The sequence below is a fragment of the Erpetoichthys calabaricus genome, chromosome 13, assembly GCF_900747795.2.
Source record: "Erpetoichthys calabaricus chromosome 13, fErpCal1.3, whole genome shotgun sequence".
Taxonomy (NCBI): domain Eukaryota; kingdom Metazoa; phylum Chordata; class Cladistia; order Polypteriformes; family Polypteridae; genus Erpetoichthys; species Erpetoichthys calabaricus.
In genome coordinates, this window is record NC_041406.2 from 123554120 (window position 1) to 123578914 (window position 24795).

General features: G+C 39.6%; 1 protein-coding gene across 1 annotated transcript in view; it reads left to right on the forward strand.

The window, feature by feature from the left end:
- Positions 1 to 24795, forward strand: part of si:dkey-22o22.2 (neural-cadherin) — a 299017-nt gene that overhangs the window by 194565 nt on the left and 79657 nt on the right. The window contains exons 17-21 of the mRNA XM_028817759.2: positions 9850 to 10133; positions 10435 to 12055; positions 12422 to 12515; positions 18310 to 18494; positions 19915 to 20144. Coding sequence (XP_028673592.2) covers positions 9850 to 10133; positions 10435 to 12055; positions 12422 to 12515; positions 18310 to 18494; positions 19915 to 20144 — 2414 coding nt within the window. The remainder of the gene's footprint in view (positions 1 to 9849; positions 10134 to 10434; positions 12056 to 12421; positions 12516 to 18309; positions 18495 to 19914; positions 20145 to 24795) is intronic.

The following is a 24795-nucleotide window of genomic DNA, read 5'->3' on the forward strand; positions in this document are numbered from 1 at the left end:
GGTAATTAAATTCATGGCATTCGTTTTCTGAATCACAATCTGACTGTATGGATGGTTACCTGCCAGGTTACGCTTGTGGTTGGTCAGGAAGTCGCCTTACATCCGCCACGTGCCCTCTTTCTGTTCCCAGAAGCTGATCATAGAATGGTTTTAATAGTTTACTTTCAAATAATGCAAAGAGTATGCGACACGTGTTTCTCCTTAATTCTGGGCTCATCAGGCATACACACTCACTGCATCCCCTCTCGAGAATCGAATATCGTCAGCGCCAGAATTGAAGCCCCTAACGTTGCGGTCAGCAAGTGGGCTAACATCTGCCATGTGCCGTCTTTCAGTTGCGAGAAGCAGATCATAGAATGGTTGAAACTGTTGCCCCTAACGTTGCGCTACGGCGTGTGGTTCGTTTATACCTCGTGTCTTCTCATTAAACTTTTATCTCGCGAATATGTTATTGCAATCCGCAGCGGGAGCGTTTCTATAAACTTAATTTAAACTTACGTTTTACACCGTGCTTTGTTTCCCTTATGAACATGCTTGTATGCTTCACTCGCTCCCTTCTCAATTGTTTAATGAATTTTTTGTTCTTCGCTCTTTGCGGCTCCTCCTTCATTTGTCCCTACTGCATTCACAGTCTTTTCACGTTATTGCAATCCGCAGCAATCTATCTATGTATATAGATATATATATACATATACACATCCACATATATATATACATATATATATATACACATATCAACATATATATACACATACATATACACACATACATACACACACACACACACATATACATATCTACATATACATATACATATCTACATATATATATATACTAGCAAAATACCCACGCTTCGCAGCGGAGAAGTAGTGTTTTAAAGAGGTTATGTAACCATATATATACATAAACATATATACATATATATACATATCTACATATACACATATCTACATATACATATATATACATATACATATCCACATATACATATATATATACATATACAAATTTACATATCTACATATATATACATATAAATATAGACATACATATATACATACATACATACATTCACATATATATAAATATATATATATATATATATATATATATATATATATATATATATATATATGTATATGTATATACTGTATATATACATATCTACTTATTGGCTCCTGTATTTAGGATATAGCGGGTTGGATAATGGATGGATGGATGGATGGACATCTGTATGCATAGCCCTATTTGCCCGTTTTCGTTTTTTTTCTTTCTTCAGTTATATTTCAGCAAACCCGGAGCTTGTCAGTTCGAATCCTGGTACTGACACCACTGTGTGACCCTGAGGAAGTCACTTCACCTGCCTGTGCTGCAAAAAACAAAAGTAATGTAACAAATTGTACCTCGGATTTTGCAAGTTGCTGGAATAAAGGCATAAGTAAAATAGATAAATATGTATTATACACATAGGAACTATTAATTTATTTTCAGTTAAGTCATCTGAGCCTCTTACAGAAGTTACAGGCGGAAGCACGAGCATAGCAGCGAGCGGAAGCACCGAGCAGAAGCACAGAGCAGCGGCGTCTCCCACAGGCACATAACTCTTCGCAAACACCCGAGCAAGTTCATCGGAAGTAAAGCCGGCAGCTGACCAGAAGAATTAACCGGCAGTGAGAAACTTGAAGCCGACGGTCTCTGAAGCAGAAAGCACTTAAGTATACTACAGAAAACGGAGAAGATGACATCAATACTAAACGTAAGTTCTATCTGCTCTCTGCCCGTTGAGGGCACGTTTATATGTTGTGTGTCCTGCAGCATGTACAGTTCAGGTTTTCCGGCCGACATTGTAGACAGCTTCACCTACCAAAAGTGTTTAGTTAATTTAGAGTTGGTCGGGAAAATACGCGAATTGGAGGACCGCGTTAGGAATCTGATAGCGATTAGGCAAACCGAAAATTGGATCGACTCGGTTTGTTTAGACAATTCGGCTACTTCTGATTCGGCTTCAGTCTCTCCTGGCCCCACTGTAGTCAGTGCACGGCCAAAGTCAGCAGCACCAATTCAGCCACAGGGCGAGTGGGTAACAGTAAGACGGGGTCTAAGAATCCAAAATGTAGTCCCCCGGCACCCAGGTCACCAATTCGGACCCAGAACAGATTCTCAGCACTCCGCAGCGCGCCTGTGGAAACTGAGAATAAGAAAGTGCTCATAATTGGCGATTCCATAGTGCGGAATATTAGAATTCCAAACTATGTTAAACCAGCAGTTCATGTTAAGTGCCTCGCAGGGGCCAAGATTTCTGGCATAGAGGCCGCATTGGACCGTGTCACCGACGATGAAGTATCTACCTTATTGCTGCATGTCGGCACTAATGATATTTATTCACAGCAATCTGAGGTATTAAAGAGGAACTTCATCTCTCTTTGCATCAAAGCTAAAAGAAAATGTCAGAATTTAGTTGTATCTGGCCCCTTACCAAGATTATATAGAGGGGATGTGATTTATAACAGATTGCATTCCCTTCACTGCTGGCTAGAAACCTGGTGTGCAAACAAAAGCATAGCGTTTGTGAACAATTGGGATGATTTTTGGGAAAGGCCTGGATTTTTCAGAAGAGATGGTCTTCATCCTAACTGGAGGGGATCTTATGTATTATCCCAAAATATGGCAGCAAAACTGCCTGGTTGACTGATTAGAGCACCATCCAGGCCGCAGTCATGTGATCTTAAATCACAGGCTGTTGTTTATCCCACCTGTTACTTTCCTGAAGCTGTTACCCATAATCCTTGTCTTGGGGCATCCAGTAAATTTAGTCTTGATACAAACCTTAAATTAATTGATAACCAAAAAATAAGGTGTATAATTAGACCAAGGGATAAAACCAGACCCTCCACCAGGGGCATCTGTAATATAAATTTACTACAAATTAAAACAAAAAGTATATCACCAATTCAGAAAGAAGCATACAGTTTTAAATGCTGCTTATTGAACATTCGCTCTCTTGGCACTAAAGCTGTTTTGGTAAATGATATTATATTAAGTACAAAATCTGATCTGTGTCTTCTCACCGAAACCTGGCTTAGTAAATGTGACACTGTCCCCCTAGCTGAGGCGTCACCAGATGGCTACTCGTTCCTTCATAAGTCTAGAGATTCAGGTCGAGGAGGGGGCCTTGGAATAATTCATTGTAACAAAATGCAAATCACTTCTAAAAATTTAGGCAACTTTACATCCTTTGAAGCATTCATTTTAAATATTAAAACAGATTCCAACACAATTATAGTGCTAGTCTATAGACCACCAGGGCCGTATACATTGTTCATGTCTGAATTTAGCAACCTTTTATCTGACTTGGCTATAAATTATGATCACGTAGTACTGATGGGAGATTTTAATGTACACATTGATGTGGAAACTGACACTTTTAGCAAATGTTTTACTTATTTGTTAAATTCAGTAGGATTTTGTCAGAATGTCAAAGGTCCAACTCATAATCATAACCACACATTAGGTTTAATTATAACTTACAAAGTTGAAATTCAAAATTTAATTATTACTCCATTAAATGAAGTTATTTCTGATCACTACTTAATTACATTTGATTTAGTCCTGCCCTTGCGAACACACTCCCAGATTAAAACAAAGACAGTGCGACATCTAGATTGTAATTCTGCTTCAAAATTTATAGATACTTTGAGTAAGTCGAGTGTAATTGTGGGAAAACCATTTAGATCAGTTAACATCAAATGTAAACACGGAAAACAATTTAGATGAGCTAACATAACATTATAATGTGACCTTGAGAGATGCTCTGGACACAGTGGCACCCCTTAAAACAAAAGTGATCAAAGCACATAGAAACTCTCCCTGGTTTAATGAAAACACTCGAGCTCTTAAATTAGAGTGTCGAAAACTGGAACGCAGATGGAGAACAACAAAGCTACAGGTCTTTCAAATTGCATGGACAGAGAGTGTTAATAAATATAAAAAAGCCCTCTTTAAAGCTCGGTCAGAATATTATTCAACATTAATAGATAGCAATAATAAAAATCCTCGTGCACTGTTTAGAACAGTGGCTAAATTAACAAATGGAAATTCAGATCAACAGTGCAAAATACCAACAGACATTAGCAGTACAGACTTTATTAACTTCTTCAATGAGAAAATTAAAAATATAAGATCCCAGATCTCTGCATCACAGTACAAACCAAATACTAGCTTAGCAGACCCTGTCTCACGTTGCACTCAGCACTTTAGTAATTTTAATCCTGTAACTGAGCAGGAAGTCTTAAGTTTAATTTCTAAAATGAAGCCCACTACTTGTTCCCTAGATCCAGTGCCAACAAAACTAGTAAAAAGTGCAATGGATGTTCTTGCAGCGCCTATCCTAAACATTATCAATAGTTCATTATTCCATGGCACAGTACCTGATGCACTAAAAGTGTCAGTCATTAAACCATTACTTAAAAAGTCAGACCTTGACCCACATATACTAAATAATTATAGGCCTATTTCAAATTTACCGTTTCTCTCTAAAATACTAGAAAAAGTAGTCGCCAGTCAGCTTCAGACACACCTTACGCATTACAATTTATTTGAGAATTTCCAGTCTGGTTTTCGCACTGGTCATAGTACAGAAACGGCACTAACACGGGTTGTAAATGACATTCTGATATCCTCTGATGAAGGAAACTCCACTGTAATTATGTTGTTGGACTTAAGTGCAGCATTTGACACCATCGACCATTCTATTTTACTGCACAGGCTAGAAAATGATGTTGGGCTTACAGGCACCGTGCTCACTTGGTTTAGTTCTTACTTATCAAATCGATTCCAATATGTACAGAAATGTGCTGACAGTACTTCATCATTATACACAGAAGTTCAATATGGTGTCCCGCAGGGCTCAGTACTGGGACCTTTACTGTTTTCACTTTACATGCTTCCACTGGGATCTATCATTAGGAAACATAATGTTAATTTTCACTCGTATGCAGATGACACCCAGTTATACCTTTCATTTAAATCAAATGAAGTTTCTCCAATGTTGTCTTTAATTAGTTGTGTTAGTGAATTAAAGGAGTGGATGAATAAGAACTACTTGTCTTTAAATACAGATAAAACAGAGATGTTAATTGTTGGAGGGAATGATGCTGATCACAACAATATTTTGTCATCATTTAACTCAGTGGGAATCCCAGTCAATTTTACTGAATCAGCCCGCAATCTAGGAGTTATCTTTGACTCTAGCATGTCATTTAAAGCGCATATTACAAAGTTGTCCAAAACATGTTTCTTCCATCTTAAAAATGTTAGGAAATTAAGGCGCTTTTTAAATAAACAGGATTCTGAGAAACTAATTCATGCATTTATCTCTAGTAGGATTGACTACTGCAATGCGGTGTTCACTGGATGTTCAAACTGTTCTTTATACAGCCTCCAGTTAATCCAAAATGCGGCTGCGAGAATTATTACAAGAACAAGAAAATACAAACACATAACTCCAGTTCTTAAATCCTTACACTGGCTCCCGGTTAAGTTTAGGGCAGAATTCAAAATCCTTCTTTTAACATATAAAGCATTAAATGGTCGAGGTCCGGCTTACTTGTCTGAACTTATCATGACTTACAAACCAGAGCGCACATTAAGATCTCAAGATGCCGGTCTGCTTATGATTCCAAGGATTAATAAAATAACAGTGGGAGGTCGAGCTTTTAGTTACAGGGCCCCTAAACTGTGGAATGGTCTGCCTGCTACTATAAGAGATGCCCCTTCGGTCTCAGCTTTTAAATCCCGGCTGAAGACTCACTACTTCAGTTTAGCATATCCTGACTAGAGCTGCTGATTAACTGTACAGACTGCATCTCTATTGTTAGTCATTAGCACTTAAACATAAGTAAAATGACAGTTATAATTGTATACTAACCCTCACTTATTCTGTTTTTCTTCTCGGTACTCAAATGTGGCACTTGGTGCCATGGCCCACCTGCCAAGTTGTTTTGCCTGCCTAAGGAAAAGTCATCCCAGATGGAGGATCGTGGGAAAGAGGGGTCATTTCATCGGATTGGCTGGCCCAGCACTGTTTCAGCCGTGGAATGGCCAAATGGGGGAGGCAGCTTGAAGGATGAGGTCTCCAGGACTCTATACAAATCCAAATCTTATTATGGGATATATCATCTACTGTTAAATTCTGCTCTGTACTTCTAAAATTTATATTTTTTATTTCTTACTATATTGAGAAATTGTTCTGTTCTGTGTACTGCATTGTATTGTATTGACCCCCTTCTTTTGACACCCACTGCACGCCCAACCTACCTGGAAAGGGGTCTCTCTTTGAACTGCCTTTCCCAAGGTTTCTTCCATTTTTCCCTACTAGGTTTTTTTTGGGAGTTTTTCCTTGTCTTCTTAGAGAGTCAAAGCTGGGGGGCTGTCAAGAGGCAGGGCCTGTTAAAGCCCATTGCGGCACTTCCTGTGTGATTTTGGGCTATACAAAAATAAACTGTATTGTATTGTATTGTATCTGCAGCAAACCTTTATAAATGAGGGTTTCTCCCTTTTAGATAGTGCAAACTGTTTCTTCTTCATTGACGTTTTCTCTTGGAGAGCTTTTTTCATTTCATTGAAAATTAAAGCAGCAGCTGCCAAAATATGTAGCTTTCTTATTAATTTTTCAACATTGTGTAAAATAAATTTATAAAGTAACATAAAAGGTTTAAATACTGGTTATCCTTTTACACTAAAATATTACTAAAGAGATACAAAAAATGTAAAATTCATATGTTCTTTTTCTTTAAGGAGATTAAATATTACTGAAGAAAGAAAAAAAAAACTAAAACAGCCAAATGGGGCTATGCATACGAACTTAAAAGGTTTAAATAAAACAGAAATATATACTTTTATTTTTAATTGCTTAACTTGTGGAGGGTGTATCCTGTAGCAAAGCCCTAACTTTTTTCGTGAAGGCCCGTTTCAGTCAATAAGTCTTAAAAAAAGATGTAAAGATATTGACAATAAGCTACGCAAACCCAGCAAGACATGGAATCGTTTAAATCAAGTATCATTACATCTTCCTTTCTTAAAGAGAAGTAAGGCAGTACTTATAAGCTTACATATATATATATATAGACATTTTTAATAAAAGGCGAGCTTTTAAGCCTGAGAAATCACCCCATAAATGCACACGTTTAATTGCACATGTGTTAATATGTATGCTTACACAGTATTAAAAGACACTCAACAACGTCATTTACCTTTGTTCCCGCGTTTGATAAAAGGCGAGCTTTTAAGCCTGAGAAATCACCCCGTAAATGCACACGTTTAATTGCACATGTGTTAATATGTATGCTTACACAGTATTAAAAGACACTCAGAAATTAACGTCATTTACCTTCGTTCCCGCGTTTGACTCGTGCCGTAAATCTCTTCCTTGTTTTTAGTTCACGTGATTACGTAGGAGGCGTGATGACGCGATACGTGACTCCGCCTCCTCCATTAGAGTATATGGACAAAAAACAGGTTCCAGTTATGACCATTACGCGTAGAATTTCGAAATGAAACCTGCCTAACTTTTGTAAGTAAGCTGTAAGGAATGAGCCTGCCGAATTTCAGCCTTCCACCTACACGGGAAGTTGGAGAATTAGTGATGAGTGAGTCAGTCAGTCAGTCAGTGAGGGCTTTGCCTTTTATTAATTAGTATAGATTAGTGTACTCCATCTCACATTTGATGTTGCCTTCTGAACTGCTTCACAAATTATTATGAAAATACTTCCGTGTTCTGCATAGCTTTATTGTATGTTGTGTTTTTACTGTTGAATTAGTATGTTACACTTTTTGTTAGTAGCATAGATCAGGTACTCATGGATTGCCCCAGATTATATAACACTGATCCCTTGCAAAAAAAAAAAATACAAACTGGTGAGGAAGGCAGGCTCTATTGTAGGCACGGAGCTGGACAGTTTGACATTCGTGGCAGAGCGACGGGCGCTCAGCAGGCTCCTATCAATTATGGAGAATCAACTGCATCCACTAAACAGTGTCATCTCCAGACAGAGGAGCAGCTTCAGCGACAGACTGCTGTCATTGTCCTGCTCCACTGACAGACTGAGGAGATCGTTCCTCCCCCAAACTATGCGACTCTTCAATTCTACCCGGGTCAGAATTTGGTGTCAACCACATGAAAGCATGGATCCATCCTGCCTGGTGGTGGTGGTAGAATGGTGTGGGGGATATTTTCTTGCCACACTTTGGGCCCCTTAGAACCAAAAGAGCATTGTTTAAATGCCACAGCCTACCTGAGTACTGTTACTGATCATGCCCATCCCTTTATGACTCATCTTCTGATGGCTACTTCCAGCAGGACAATCCACCATATCACAAAGCTCAAGTCATCTCAAACTGGTTACTTGAACATGACAATGAGTTCACTGAACTCAAATGGCCTCCACAGTCACCAGATCTCAATCCAATACCTTTGGGATGTGGTGGAATGGGATATTCACATCATGGATGTGCAGCCGACAAATCTGCAGCAACTGTGAGATGCTGTCATATCAATATGGACTAAAATCCCTGAGGAATCTTTCTAGCACCCTGTCGAATTTATGTCATAAAGAATTACAGCAGTTCCAAAAGGGGGTCCAACTCGGTACTAGCAAGGTATACTTAATGAAGTGGCTGGTGAGTGTGTACTGGCTTTGGACATCGCAGCCATGTTAGTAAAATGTCATATTTTGTTCCCTAAACCCTTTCCTTTTAATTGGTGAAGAGAGGCAGTGGGACAAAAGAGGCTAAAAAACTGACATTTTTAAAAACATCTCTTCCTTTACTCTATAGTTGTATATAGTAACTGTAAGAAAGAATACATGAATGAGAATGTACATTTCTGAAAGACTCTTATGTGCCAAGCGGAACATAATTATATTCTCCATATGGGACATAGATTGCTTTGAGCAGGATGGAAACTTTAGAAACCGGGAAGAAATGTAATTTAAAAATTCAGGTCCTTGCAGCCTTCTGTATTAGAGTTTTGGATGCACAACAGCTGTGACATCTTTTGAATGGGAAGAAGTCTTTTGATCCCTTCTGTGCAACTCACAGAGCCACGTGACACAGCATGGAAATAAACACCTGAGGAAAAATGGCAATAAGCAGCAATCATTCTTGCATTACAAAGCAAACATGGTCGTTTTTTTAAAAAAATTGGGTCTGTGCTGTTTCTCATTTATAAAGGAAAATTTGCATTGCTTGTTGAGTCAGCCAGAGGTCATGTGCTTTGTAAAACCACTGACTTATCTGTAAATTATGCCTATATTTATCATTTTAAATGATTTTTTACAGGTTGGTTATCCTCTGAGTAGATGTTATATCGACATAAATGTGAGATTTGAAGTCACAGGATAAGACGGGTAATAAAACATAATGCACCAAGGCACCCATAAGATGTTATATTCAACAACATATCCAGTGCAAGGACTGCTTGATTTTCTTCATTGATGATTTAATCACATCTAGTACTAAATACAGGATACTCTCATTTTCGTCCTACATTTTAAATTGATTGATGATTCCAAAATAAATTGGGTGTGCTATAGTGAGACCTGTGATGAATGTGTGTCTTGTCCAGAGTTGATTTAACACTTGTGTGTGATGTTGCTGGTATAGATTCCAACTAACTGCAAAGGTGAATTGGAGAAAGCACATTTGAAAATGCTGTGTTATGATTATATTGCCTTAAACTATCAGATAAAATGGATAGATGCACGATAACTAAACATGTTCATATACTGTCAACTGCTGCAATGTGTCAAAAGATAAAGCAGCATCATATCTTGTGTTGTTTTGTGTTTTCAGGAGCAAATGCCAAAATATGGTACCATATTACATCTGGAAATGTAAATGAGACATTTGGTGTAGAGCCTGACACTGGCATCATTTATATAACTCACTGTCTAAACTATGAACAGGAGCAACGTTATGAATTAAAACTAGTTGCATCTGATGGAAAATGGGAGGACCAGACTCTTGTCATCGTTAATGTTATAAACCGAAATGATGAAGTGCCTGTTTTCAACCAGAATGAATATCATGGCTCTGTGGAGGAGGAATTAAATGTGCTTCCTGTTTTTGTGCTGCAAGTAAGAATCAATTTATTTTCGAATTATGTAAATAGTATATCTGAAATATAACTACACTTACACTTTCCAATGAAATAATATTAAGAATGAAAAATATAAATGCTTATTCCGTAAACATTTTATATAATATTTGAGGAACAATAGCCTGTACTACATGCTTTCAGCACAAATTACAGAACTTGCACTTTTGTTTCTTGTGTTTAATTTGCATATACTTCTCCTGTATGGTAGGCACTGACCAATTTCAGTAATTTATTGTCTCTTTAACCCAGTTTATAAACTCTGTAAATACATTTTACAGGTTTCGGCTATTGACCCTGACTGGGAAGCAGACCAGAGTGCCTTGCGGTACTCATTGCATGGACAGGGTGCTAATAGTGAGTTCACCATTGAGGAGATGACTGGAAGGATTTATGCTGAGAAGAAACTTGACAGAGAAAAACATTCAGTTTGGCACTTTCTAGTTCTTGCTACTGATGAGAATGGGGAAGGACTAACAGGCTTTGCAGATGTAATTGTGGAAGTACAAGATGTTAATGACAACCCTCCAAGGTTCCTCTGTGCTACAAATGGGTGCTTCATTGGTTGTGTTCCAGAAAATTCCCCAGCAGACACTTCTATCATGGAAATGATTGCCACTGATGTAGATGCCCGAGAAACTGGAAAAAATTCTGTACTAATTTATAAGATTATTCAGAATGTGCACAATGACGTCAATCTTAATCTTTTCTCAATACACCCATCTACAGGCACTATTTATAATGTAAGGAAAACTTTGGATAGAGAACAAAATGACAAATATTTTGTTATAGTGGAAGCAATGGATGGTGGAGGCCTGACTGGGACAGGAACTGCTACTATTTTGGTTTCAGATATCAATGACCATGCTCCCATTTTCACTCAGACATTCTATATATCTTCCATACCAGAAACTCTAGACATTAACAGTAAAGTTCTGGTGATTTCGGCTACAGATTTGGATATGGGAGAAAATGCGCTGATGACCTTTAGCATAGTAGCTGGGGATGACGATCATAGGTTTTTTATTGAGACTGATAAGGCTAACAAATGTGCAGTTATTCGACTGAAAACCAAGGTTGACTTTGAAAAGCCTCAGGATAGACATTTTAACATGACTGTCAAGGTAGAAGACATGAATTTCTTTAGTCTTGCTTACTGTGTTATTCATGTAGAAGATTCCAATGATAACACTCCTGACTTCTTTCCACAGTTTTATGATAGTGGAACTCTTCCTGAAAATGTTTCTATAGGTACAGTTGTCACTCAGGTTACAGCAGTTGATTTGGATTTTGGATCAAATGGACAATTTCTGTACAGTCTTGCTCCTGAGTCTGATCCATTTGATCAATTTCTAGTTAACAATGAGGGTTGGATATTAGTGGGTGATGCCTTAGACCATGAAAAATGTTCCCATCATCGGCTTATGGTTTATGCTACAGACATGGGACATCCCCCTCTGACTGGAAGTGCTGTAGTGCTGTTAACAGTGCAAGATATTAATGATAACGGACCTGAGTTTGAAATGTCATATCAGCCTGTAGTGTGGGAAAATGATGCAGCTCCACAAGTCATCCCTATGAATGACACCTCACTACTGCTACATGCAAAAGACAGAGACACTGTTCTTAATGGGCCACCATTTACTTTTCAGTTTTTGAGTGAGAGTCAAGAAAATCAAAGTGGTTTTAATCTTACTGATTTAAGAAATGGCAGTGCCTATATAACCGCACTTCACACTTTTGACAGAGAGGAAAAGAAGATATATTACTTGCCAATTTTAATTACTGATAGTGGCCATCCACCCATGAGCTCCACCAATACCTTAACAATTATTATAGGAGATCGGAATGACCATCCTCATAAAGCAGGACACACAGAATTTATTGTTTATACCTATGAGGGTAAGAACAAATATTATAATGAAATTATGATTTTTTTCTTGTTGAGTATGATCACTGTTGACTCATAATGCATGTCACATTGTATTAAAAGTAAAATGTGTGGGTAAGTTTTTTAAATGAGAAAGACATTTACCTCAGTTGCTGCAACTATAGACTGTAGCCTGCTGCAACCCAGATCTTGACTGAACAAGTCTGAAAATGAGAATATTTAAAGCATAGTATTTCCTTTTTGGATTCCAGTTATAAAAATTGCTATGATAATGTACGTTATTTTTAATCCCAATGAAAATGCTGTGTATTTATTTTTATCTAAATCTCAGTGCCATATGTTTTTCTGTTTCCACTAAATTTATGTATTTTCTTCAGGTATTCTACCATCTACTCATTTGGGGCAAGTGTATTCCCCTGACCCTGATGACTGGGATATAAAAAATTACAGATCTGAAGGAAATCCTTATAGGTACTATGATCTTTATTATATTTACTAAGACAATTATCACCTCTAATCCATCCATCCATTTTCCAACCCGCTGAATCCAAACACAGGGTCACGGGGGTCTGCTGGAGCCAACCCCAGCCAACACAGGGCACAAGGCAGGAACCAATCCCGGGCAGGGTGCCAACCCACCGCAGGACACACACAAACACACCAAGGCCAATTTAGAATCGCCAATCCACCTAACCTGCATGTCTTTGGACTGTGGGAGGAAACCGGAGCGCCCGGAGGAAACCCACGCAGACACTGGGAGAAAATGCAAACTCCACGCAGGGAGGACCTGGGAAGCGAACCCAGGTCCCCAGGTCTCCCAACTACAAGGCAGCAGTGCTACCCACTGCGCCACCGTGCCTCACCTCTAATCGATAAAATAAATAAAAGCATATAGATTTTCTTACTGCAACTATTATGTTATCTATTTTAGCAGCCTTTTTCCATAGTGGGTAGATTTGCCACATCACAGTACTTCAATTTTTGTTTAATTTGTTTGGATAGCTTCTGTGTAGAATCTACATTTCCACTCTGTACTTATATGATTTCCCTTTGGAAACTTTGGTTCCTCCCACCAGATATTTTACATAGATTAGCAACTTGTAATCACACTAGGACAAATTCGTTTGGATGTGTGGCCCATTTAGGTTTCATGCAAGTACTGCTGGAATGGCTCCCTATGCCACTGACCAGATTAATAGATGAATATTTTTACAAAGTATTACAGTTATCTGAAATCAACATGCATCCTTCCATCCATTATTCAATCCGCTATATCCTAACTACAGGGTCACAGGGGCCTGCTGGAGCCAACACAGGGCGCAAGGCAGAAAACAAACCCCAGGCAGGGCACCAGCCCACCACAGGGCACACACCAAGCGCACACTAGGGACAATTTAGAATCACCAGTGCACCTAACCTGCATGTCTTTGGACTGTGGAGGAAACTGGAGCACCCGGAGGAAACCCACGCAGACATGGGGAGAACATGCAAACCCACGCAGGGAGGACCTGGGAAGCAAACCCAGGGTCACCTGACTGGGAGGCAGCAGCGCTACCCATTGCGCCACCGTGCCACCCCCTGAAATCAACAGGGAAAATAAAGTGCTAGTCATTGCTTTGAGTATTTCAAATGATGGATGTACTGTAAAACAGACCATTTAGTTACTTATTTAAGATATATTAAACAAAAAAAGCAGGAAAATACTGAAAATCCTCTAAGACAGTTTATTTTTAATTCTTTTTTCTTTACCATTATCTCTTTTCTTAAAGAGAGTTTATTCCAGATACCCATACCATCAAAACAGCTCAGGGATTATGATTGCTTCTTTTCTGTTTTATAGAGTTTAGTTTACCTTGAAGAATTTTTGACTTTTCTACTCTGGGTGAAATACTGTAGGTGGTAATAATTGCAAGAATATAATTTAGTAAATTGTATACCTTAGTTGTTTGCAGCTAGACCTTAGTTTGATAGTTTGGTTAATTTGTTTGTCAGAGTTGACTTTGGGCCATGTAGGAAGTGTGGTTTTGTACTATAGAACTACAGTAGACCCCCGCAAAGTCACGGTTCAGGGTTCGCGAACGCAGTCGTTTGCGGATTTTTTCTTAGAACCTAACTATTAATTGTTAGTGGAAAGCGCAAATATCCTCCACAAAATTTTTGTGGCTTTTTTCGTGGCAATACTGTGCTGTAGAGAGAACAGGAAGCAACCGCTGAGGGAAACGTGGTTTGGGATGGTCAAAGTAGCCAATCCGAGAGCGTTTTTCGTTTCTCCTTGCTGATGATTGACTGCTGCTTTGTGACGCGTCTCCAGGTGAGTGGGTTTACCACCGCGGTTTGGGTAGGTGATAGTAGCCAATCCGAGAGCGTTATTCATTTCTCCTTGCTGTTGATTGATTGCTGCTTTGTGACGCGTCTCCAGCTGAGTGTCCTCGTGTTTTCCATTTTGTTATTGTTTTGTTATTTTTAAACGCACACGATGTCGTCGAACCGCTCTGCACCTTCTAAGGCTTCTGGAACTGAGCCTAAGTGCCAAAAGAAGTTTAAAACACTCCAGGAGAAGGTTGATTTGCTCCGGGAACTAAAAAGTTATGCTGCAGTAGCTCGCCACTATGGCATTAATGAAAGCACCGTATGCTACATAAAGAAGAGTGAAGCAGCAATCTGGAGTACCGTATGTGTAAGTTACTGTGATAGTGCCAAAAAGGAAAAGACCGAAAGGAATAAAAATATCGTCAGGATGGAACCTGCTGTGAGAAAGCATGGAAATTGTACCAGCAGTTCGCTACAGGAGACAATGTAGCAACTTCCTATCACAGTGTTCCTGAAACCTATAAAGAAAAGCTAGCACGAAACCACACCAGAAGACCCAAACAAAATACGACTCCTCCTGAAGTGCCTGAAGAAGAGGCGCCACCTAAGGAGTTTTAAATCTACTAAAGTTTTAAAGCTACTTCATCATCATCATCAAAACAGCCTTAGTCAGGGTTACCAATGACCTTCTGATGACAGCAAATACTGGTTCCCCTTCTATACTCATTCTCCTTGATCTGACAGCTGCTTTTGACACAATAGACCATGACATCCTCCTTCACCGCCTGCAATACACTATTGGACTCTCAGGAAATGTTTACAACTTGTTCACATCATACCTGACTGGCAGAACTGAGCATGTCGCCTTGGGCAGCACAAAATCTCACACCCACAACGTCACCTGTGTTGTCCCACAGGGCTCTGTGCTAGACCCCATCCTTTTCACCATCTACATGCTCCCCTTTGGAATTGTCATTAGCTATGCCGATGACACTCAGCTTTACCTCAGGACTACCCCAACCTCCTCTGTTGCTCCTCCGCCAATATCTACACTGACTACCTGTCTGGAGGAGATAGAGGCTTGGATGAGGCTCAACTTCCTTCAGCTGAACAGATCAAAAACAGAAGCCATCTTAGTTGGTACACCGCACCATCTCCATTCTTCTACTATCACCAGTATCACTTTCTCTGGTCAAAATATCCCTCTTTCCACATCTGTTACCAATTTGGGTGTTAAAATAGACTCACAACTCACCTTTGACACCCACATCAAACACCTCTGTAAGTCATCTTTTTACCACCTCAAGAACATCGCCAAACTACGCCCAACACACCCTGGTAGATGCAGAGAAGCTCGTCCATGCCTTTGTCTCTTCCAGGCTGGATTACTGTAATGCGCTCCTCATCGGAATTCCCGGTAAGAGTATCCAGAGACTTCAGTATATTCAGAACAGCGCTGCCAGGATCCTGATGAGAGTGCGAAAGCATGATCACATCACCCCCATCCTGAAAACTCTTCATTGGCTCCCTGTCCAGCTCAGAATAGTAGAAGGTCTCCCTTCTCACCCATCAGTGCATTTATGGACATGCCCCCTCTTTACCTACAGGAACTTCTCACTCCTTATACTTCCTCACGTACCCTCCGCTCTGTACACATAAACACCCTCCAAGTCCCCAGAACTAAGCTCAGCAGCATGGGTGATAGGGCTTTTTCATCTGTGGCGCCAAAGCTTTGGAATGCCCTCCCTGATTACCTGAGACCATGTTTTTAAACGAAACCTAAAAACTCGTCTCTTTAGAAAGACTTTTTGTTAAAGTATTTTTATAGACTCTTATTTTTGACTCTGTAGCACTTTGAGATTGCTAAAATATAAAGTGCAATATAAATAAAATTTATTATTATTATTATTAATATCATTCATCATTTGTGAGTACCCGTACATTTTACTGTATTTTAATTAAATGAAATTATTATGTGTTTACTCTACTTATAACAAAGAAAATGACAGCGCATACTAAAGAAAACGCGCTTGCATGAATTACAGTACATATAGCGCTAACATCGGTATTATACATTCTAGCACCGCGGGAGACATAGCAGTACAGTACTGTACAATAGACAGGTTTACCTTTAAATTCTGTTTTTAGGTAATGTACTAAGGTAATTTTTTAGGTAATGTATTAATATATTGAGCTGAGTTTGCAATGAAATTAAAGTGCTTTGGGGGCATACTGTATTTAGGGTTGAAACTATAAAAATAGGCATTTAAAAGGCATTTTTTAACCACATCCAAAAGTCAAAGTTTTTTCACAATTCGCGGGTGCTCTAGGAATGTAACCCCCATGAATTTTGGGGATGTACTGTACACTATTTAAAATCCACAATACAATTGTTCTAAAAGAATTCAGTACTTTTAAAGTAGTTTTAAATTAGTTTAACTGTGATCACCTAAAGATTTCATCCATCCATCCATTGTCCAACCTGCTGAATCCGAACACAGGGTCACGGGGGTCTGCTGGAGCCAATCCCAGCCAACACAGGGCACAAGTCAGGAACCAATCCTGGGCAGGGTGCCAACCCACCACAGGACACACACAAACACACCTACACACCAAGCATACACTAGGGCCAATTTAGAATTGCCAATCCACCTAACCTGCATGTCTTTGGACTGTGGGAGGAAACCGGAGCGCCCGGAGGAAACCCACGCAGACACGGGGAGAACATGCAAACTCCACGCAGGAAGGACCCGGGAAGCGAACCCAGGTCCCCAGGTGTCCCAACTGCGAGGCAGCAGCGCTCCTAAAGATTTCAGTCAACAGTAAACTTTGTACAGTAAAGCAATGCAAGTTTCTTCTTTTTTAACACCTTTATATGAATACCTTTTTCTTTTAGCATTGTAGAATATATGGGAATAATGTAATGGTTCACTCCCTTGTTCAGTACAATAATATTTTCTCTTTAATTATATTTATAGTATTTTTTTTTTACATTGAAAATAGAAATCCATTCCTTTATTTCTTCAATGCACTTATTACAGTGCAGAATCATGTGAATCAGAAGCCTATTCTGGCAGCAACAGGCACTAGAGAAGAACCAATGCTGAATGTGATACCAGATGATTATGGAACACATTCACACAAACACCTACACAAACATACAAACATCCATACTGGGCTAATTTACAGTCACCAATCAAAACAATTTACACATCTTTGGAATGTTTGAGAAAATTTGGGTATTGTGGTGTAGAGCCGGGGCCTTTGCCCGACCAGGACGCCTTCACATTGGATAGACTGGGGGAGGGAGTGTATCAGCATTACCACCCCTGGAGTGCTAGATGGCAGTCCCCCTGGGTTGCAGCGGTGCCTCGGACTCCTGCAAGGCTCCATGGGAGCTGGAGTGTGATACAGCCCTGTTGGGTTCAGTGGGCACCACCAGGGAGTGCTGCAGCTGCTGCTGAGCCCTTATGGGCAGGTCTTCTGTCACACCCAGAAGTGCTGCTTGAAGTATGTTAACAAGCACCTGGAGCACTTCTGGATGCCTTATATAAGGAGCCAGCAGACACTACACGGGGAGCCAGAGTCGGGAGGAGGTAGACGAAGCTTGCCCGGAGGAGTGGACTGGAGAGGAGGGAAGAGGAAAAGAAAAAAGAAGAGATTTGTATTGTGCTGTGCTGTGAACTGTGCTATACTTGTGGGAAACAGGGGAAGGTGTTTCCCATGAGGGAAACATAAAAAACGTGTGTGTGCTTAGCTTGTGTCCTGCATCTGTCTGTATTGGGTTTGGACGGCAGGAGCACCCTCTGCAGGTCACAATACTCTGCTCAGACCATGGAAGAATAGGCAAGCTCATGTAGACAGATATTTTAGGCAGCAGCAGTAACCACAACACCACCACCATGCTCCTATATGAGAACTCACCTGCCATATCTTTTTTCTTGTTTTTTTGTAGGCTCTTTTTTCTAGATGAAAACTCTGGATTCCTTAGTACTGTAGAAGGAACCCCTACTGGAACATATAATTTAAGAGTTAAAGTGACTGATGGGTGTTGGCCTGATGTAGTTTCTACTGTAAAAGTAGTCATCCAAGAACTGCCAAAAGAGGCAATACGTAATGCTGGATCCTTACGAATTACCAGTGAGTAGTGCACCAGTTGTGATCATAATCCAGATTAGCAAGAGATTACTATAGTTATGTGAAGGAGCATTATTTTAAAATAGCAAAGGAAAATGTGTGGTGAGTCTGACTTCAGTTATTTAAAATTGCCAAAAAAGTATGTTTGTTTAATGTTCATTAATCATTACATGACTCACAATAAATATCTTCGTTCAATAAATGTGTTATTATTAGGGGCTGCTTTTATTGAAGGTTTCCCTGGCTATCTCTGCCCCCTTAGACAGTTACGACCACCTGAGGATCTGTCTCTCTCAGGTCTAAACCCAGGGAGCTACAGTGCCCTTCTCACAAAACCCTCATCCTGGAGGAACACATGAAGCCCATCTACATGGATACGCGGAGGGTGCGAGGCAGTCTGGTCTGCCCAGCCTGGAACAAGCCCTCTTGAATATGGTCAAAGGATGCACCAGTGTTAGTGTTAAACCAGTCCTCTTATCTCAGGTTGTTAGCTATTTTTTATCCCACGTCTAGCACAAATGTAAAGACTCAGGGGTGCAAGAGACAAAGGAATGGATTTAGCACTCTGCAAAAAGCTGTTGGTAGTTATCCAAGAAATAAAATTGTTGGTTGATTCAGTGGTCAGGCCCACCACCCACTTCTGTCTTTATTGGCTGTTCCTGCACACCACTCAGATCATCTGCATCTTCGCACATTTCCATCTTCTTTGTCCCTGTGCTGCATATACACACCACCAGACTTGCCTCACTGTGCTAACCCACAGTTAGAGACAATCCATTTACCACACAATCCCCTGAATCTGTGAGCCAAACCAAGCCCAGGGTCCATATCCAAGGCTTGCTGCTGTCTTTATGCCCAAGCTGATGGGCTTTAGCAGCTGGAATCTTCCTTAAGTGCTGTGTCTTGGGCTGCATAGAAGGAACCCAAGAAGGGTGTGATGGAAGAGGGTAGAAGCAGAGGATTGCCTAGATATGTTATTCATAATAAATGTCTTATTAAAATGGTGTCGTTAAAAACACCTTCCAAACCCACTTTTCCAGAACAGGATTACGGGGAAATTGTAGCCTATCCGAGCAAGCATTGGGTGCAAGGCAGGAGAACACACATAATTAAATTATTTAAAGACTTCTTTAGATATGTTTTGAGATTTTTTCCACATAATTTAGAGATTAAAGTTTAACATTTTAAAGGTGAAATAAGTATTTACAGGTATTTTAAAATATGTAAAATTAGCTGCAGATTGATACCCACTGGTATTATACAGTCTGTCTCTTTATCAGTTTTTTTATGCCAAGATGAGAAACATTTTCCCTGTTGTTACCTGTAAATGTAATCTTTCTTGCTGTTAAGTAAATAAATGTATTCAAAGAAAGTGTAAATGTAAATTTAAAACTACCTATCCTTTTTATTTATTTTACTTCAGATACTACAGCAGAAGAATTCATCTCACTCCAAGAAGGAGAAAGCAAATATTCAAAATTAAAGAATTTACTTTCAGAAACCATTCCTGCTGAAATTGATAACATTCACCTCTTCAGCATAACAGATGTTAAGCAGCACTATAGAGAGGTCAATGTGTGGTTTGCTGCTCATGGTTCCTCCTACTACACTGCTGAGAAACTCAATGGCAACGTTGCAGCAAATAAAGAAAAGGTTTGCATAAAAAGGGAATTAATCTGTTTTTATGCATGTATGGAGAATGTGACTTTTCTAGCTTCTACTGAAAAACAAAATGGAGAGAACTACTTACTGTAAATAGCCCCTTACTCAAACACCATCTGCTGGGATAAATGGATTTATAACAAAATAAATTGAAAGATAAATGAATCCCATAATTCTGCAGGATTATAAAATATAAAAATATTGGCCTGGGCTGAAGTGGTTAGGTTGCAACCATAAATTATATAGATAAATCAATAGTCAACAAACACTTCTTCATATATATTGTAATGAATATACTAAGTACATGCTGAATTTAAAAATGAAATCCAAATGTTCTTGTCAGGCTTAGTTTTCTTCTGATCCCCTCTTCATTCTGTACAAATAGTGTCATTTCAACACTATATTCTAACTATACTAGCATATTTGTTAACAGTCATTAAGCAAAAATCCAGCTATTATTGTTCTCTAGTATAAATAGACAAAAGGATTTTTTTGTCCTCCAGGCAAATTGAGCAAAGATATTGGCTGCTTCTGATGGATTTCCATAGATTCAATTAATATAATGGCTTTTTATGACTAGCTGTATAGTAGTGATGCTCCTGTCAGGCATTTTACTACTTAAATACAGAAATATTGCCTCATTTTGTAATTTCTTTAGGCGAAAAAACACATTTTTATTGTTGCCGTTTATTTACCAAGTTGGAATGTGACAAATACTGTATATTCTTCTGGTAACAGTGACTGTTGTTGGGTTGATGCTCAACCAAATGGAAAATGATTTCTGTCAGTAAGGATTCTATCCCTAAACAATTTAGCGTTTTTGATAGAAATAAACGTCTGTGAAGTGCAAGGAAAAATAAAGTTCTGCTCTTAGAAAATTTACAAAGGTAGACTCTTTTATTTACTATTGTTTGCAATTCTCAGTCCTTCCAGACTTTATAGTCACTGTAATTTCCAGCATAGGGACTTAATTCAGATTTCTTATTATACATCTTTGTATAATAATGTATAAATATGTACAGTATGTGTAGCAGTCCCTCCTTTGTACTAATCTACTATGAAACTAATGAAGCTTAAGTTTCAGGGCCCTTTAAACAACTTTATTCTGGATTGCTTAATAATTTTGGGAATATATTGTATGAGAAGAGGTTTTTAAAAAGTAATATTAATAATACAGTGTAATTCCAAGCAAAATCTTCTTCTTCTTTCAGCTGCTCCTGTTAGGGGTTGCCACAGCGGATCATCTTCTTCCATATCTTTCTGTCCTCTGCATCTTGTTCTATTACACCCATCACCTGCATGTCCTGTCTCACCACATCCATAAACCTTCACTTAGGCCTTCCTCTATTCCTCTTCCCTGGCAGCTCTATCCTTAGCATCCTTCTCCCAATATACCCAGCAACTCTCCTCTGCACATGTCCAAACCAATGCAATCTCGCTGTCCACCTTGAGCTGACCCTCTAATGTACTCATTTCTAATCCTATCCATCCTTGTCACACCCAGTGCAAATCTTAGCATCTTTAACTCTGCTACCTCCAGCTCTGTCTCCTGCTTCCTGGTCAGTGCCACCATCTCCAACCCATAACATAGCTGGTCTTACTACCGTCCTGTAGACCTTCACTTTCCCTCTTGCTGATACCAGTCTGTCACAAATTACTCCTGACACTCTTCTCCACCCATTCCACCCTGCCAGCACTCTCTTCTTCACCTCTCTTCTACAATACCCATTACTCTGTACGGTTGATCCCAAGTATTTAAACTCATCCACCTTTGCCAACTCTACTCCCTGCATCCTCACCATTCCACTGACCTCCTTCTCATTTACACACATGAACTCTGTCTTGTTCCTACTGACCTTCATTCCTCTCCTCTCTAGAGCATATCTCCACCTCTCCAGGGTCTCCTCAACCTGCTCCCTGCTATCGCTACAGATCACTAACATCATAGTCCACGGGGACTCCTGTCTAAACTTGTCTGTCAACCTGTCCATCACCATTGCAAATAAGAAAGGGCTCAGAGCTGATCCCTGATGTAATCCCAGCTCCACGTTGAATGCATCCATTGCTCCTACCGCAGACTTCACCACTGTCACACTTCCCTCGTACATATCCTGTACAACTCTTACATACTTCTCTACCACTCCCGACTTCCTCATACAATACCACAGCTCCTCTCGAGGCACCCTGTCATATGCTTTCTCCAGGTCCACAAAGACGCAATGCAACTCCTTCTTCATTCCTCTCCTTGACACCATACCTACCCATCACCTCCTCGTCTCCACTGTTCCTTTCACCAACATGCCCATTGAAATCCGCTCTAATCACCACTTTCTGTCCCTTGGGTACACTGTTCATCACTTCATCCAACTCACTCCAAAAATCTTCTTTCTCACCCATTGCACACCCAACTTGCAATGCATATGCACTAACCACATTCATCATCACACCTCCAATTTCCAGCTTCAAAATCATTACTCTGGCTGACACTGTTTTCATCTCCAAAACACTCTTGACATACTGTTCCTTCAGAATAACCCCTACCCCATTTTTCCTCCCATCCACCATGATAGAACAATTTGAATCCACCTCCAATCCACCTGGCCTTACTCCCCTCCCACGCATAATATATCAACCTTCCTTTTCTCCATCACATCTGCTAACTCTCTCCCCTTACCAGTCATACTGCCAACATTCAAAGTTCCTACCCTCAGTTCCACTCTTTACTTTCCTCCTCTCCTCCTGCTTCCAGACAAGTCTCCCCCCTGTTCTTCTCCTTCTTCGTCTTCAGCCAACAGTAGCCCAGTTTCCGCCAGCACCCTGTTGGCTAGCAGTACTGGTGGCGGTCGTTGTTAACCCGGGGCTCGACCGATCCAGTATGGAAATTTGTATTGTTGTCCGCATATTGATTTGGCAAAATTTTACACCGGGTGCCCTTCCTGACGTACCCCTCCCCATTTATCCGGGCTTGGGACCGGCACACTGGTTTGTGCATCCCCTGTGCCTTGGTTGTAATTCAAAACAAAATAATAGTTGAAATAATAATTAAAAGTATCATGTAGGCTTACAGCAAATGCAAAAATGTTAAAATTATGGATGTTTTGTTCTTAATATATTTAATATAATTATTAATAACATATATAATAATATATATAATTATAAATAATTAAAAAAATGTTAACATGACAAATTAAAATTTTTGTGAAAATTATTTATGCAGAATTAATAAATTAATTTCAGTAATTGAAAATATGAAAGCAGCATAAAGGCCAGGATTTTGGTAACTTTTATAAAACCTTAAAATATACTAAACATATAATACTATTATAAGAAATAATAACAATTTTATTTATGTACAATTAAAATACATAAAAAATTAAAGAATAATAAAAATATCTTCTTTGGTAGATGCAAACAGTAGATCACGCACTGTAATAAAAAAGGGAAAAGGGTAGCTGTTGAAAAGGCGATCACAATGCTTTCATGGCTCACATTAGCATTGTAATTGCCTTTTCAACATAATAGCACTCGTAATAGTGATATAGACAAGAATTTTTTTAAAATAAAGTGTTCATAAGGATACAATATTTTAATTATCCCTATTCAAAAATAAATGTTATATTTAGAAAATGTAAGGTAAGTAATAAAGATGAAATAGTGCTACATTAGCCTAAGTCTGTTGTTTTTATGAAGAGAGGTTACCCAGCCATGTTGCTGGTTGTAAAGAGCCTCCATAACAGTGACTGTAACCATCACTGGTTTATGGTCACATTACCAAATGTAACAAGTAAATATTTAGCAAAAGCCTGATAGGGCTAGGCCATCCTGTGAACCATTTTCTTCTAAAGATACTTATGGTTCTCTCCTGAGATGAAGTAGTGTGTTTCTTCGTGCCGGTCCCAAGCCCAGATAAATGTGGAGGGTTACGTCAGGAAGGGTATCTGGCGGAACAAGATGTGTGACAAGTGTTAACGCTGATCCCCCCCCCCGGGTGGAATTGAAGAGTCACATAGTGGGGGGAGGAACAATCTCCTCAGTCTGTCAGTGGAGCAGGATAGTGACAGCAGTCTGTCGCTGAAGCTGCTCCTCTGTCTGGCGATGATACTGTTCAGTGGATGCAGTGAATTCTCCATGATTGACAGGAGCCTACTCATCACCCGTCGTTCTGCCACAGATGTCAAACTGTCCAGCTCCATGCCTACAATAGAGCCTTGCTTCCTCACCAGTTTGTCCAGGCGTGAGGCGTCCCTCTTCTTTATGCTGCCTCCCCAGCACACCACCACGTGGAAAAGGGTGCTCGCTACAATCGTCTGATAAGACATCTGTAGCATCTTATTAGGACGCCAGCCTTCTAAGGAGGTATAGTCGGCTCTATCCTCTCTTGCACAGAGCATCAGTATTGGCAGTCCAGTCCAATTTGTCATCCAGCTGCACTCCCAGGTATTTATAGGTCTGCACCCTCTGCACACAGTCACCTCTGATGATCACGGTACTAGCTATATTATTAACACAAAAAGAGACACAGACCCTTGACAAGAACATACCAATGACTAGTGAGTCGAGAAATAAACAGTAATATTGTATTGGTTTTAAGGAAATAATTATGGGAAATCTATAGAGATATATACTGCATGTTCAGATTTTT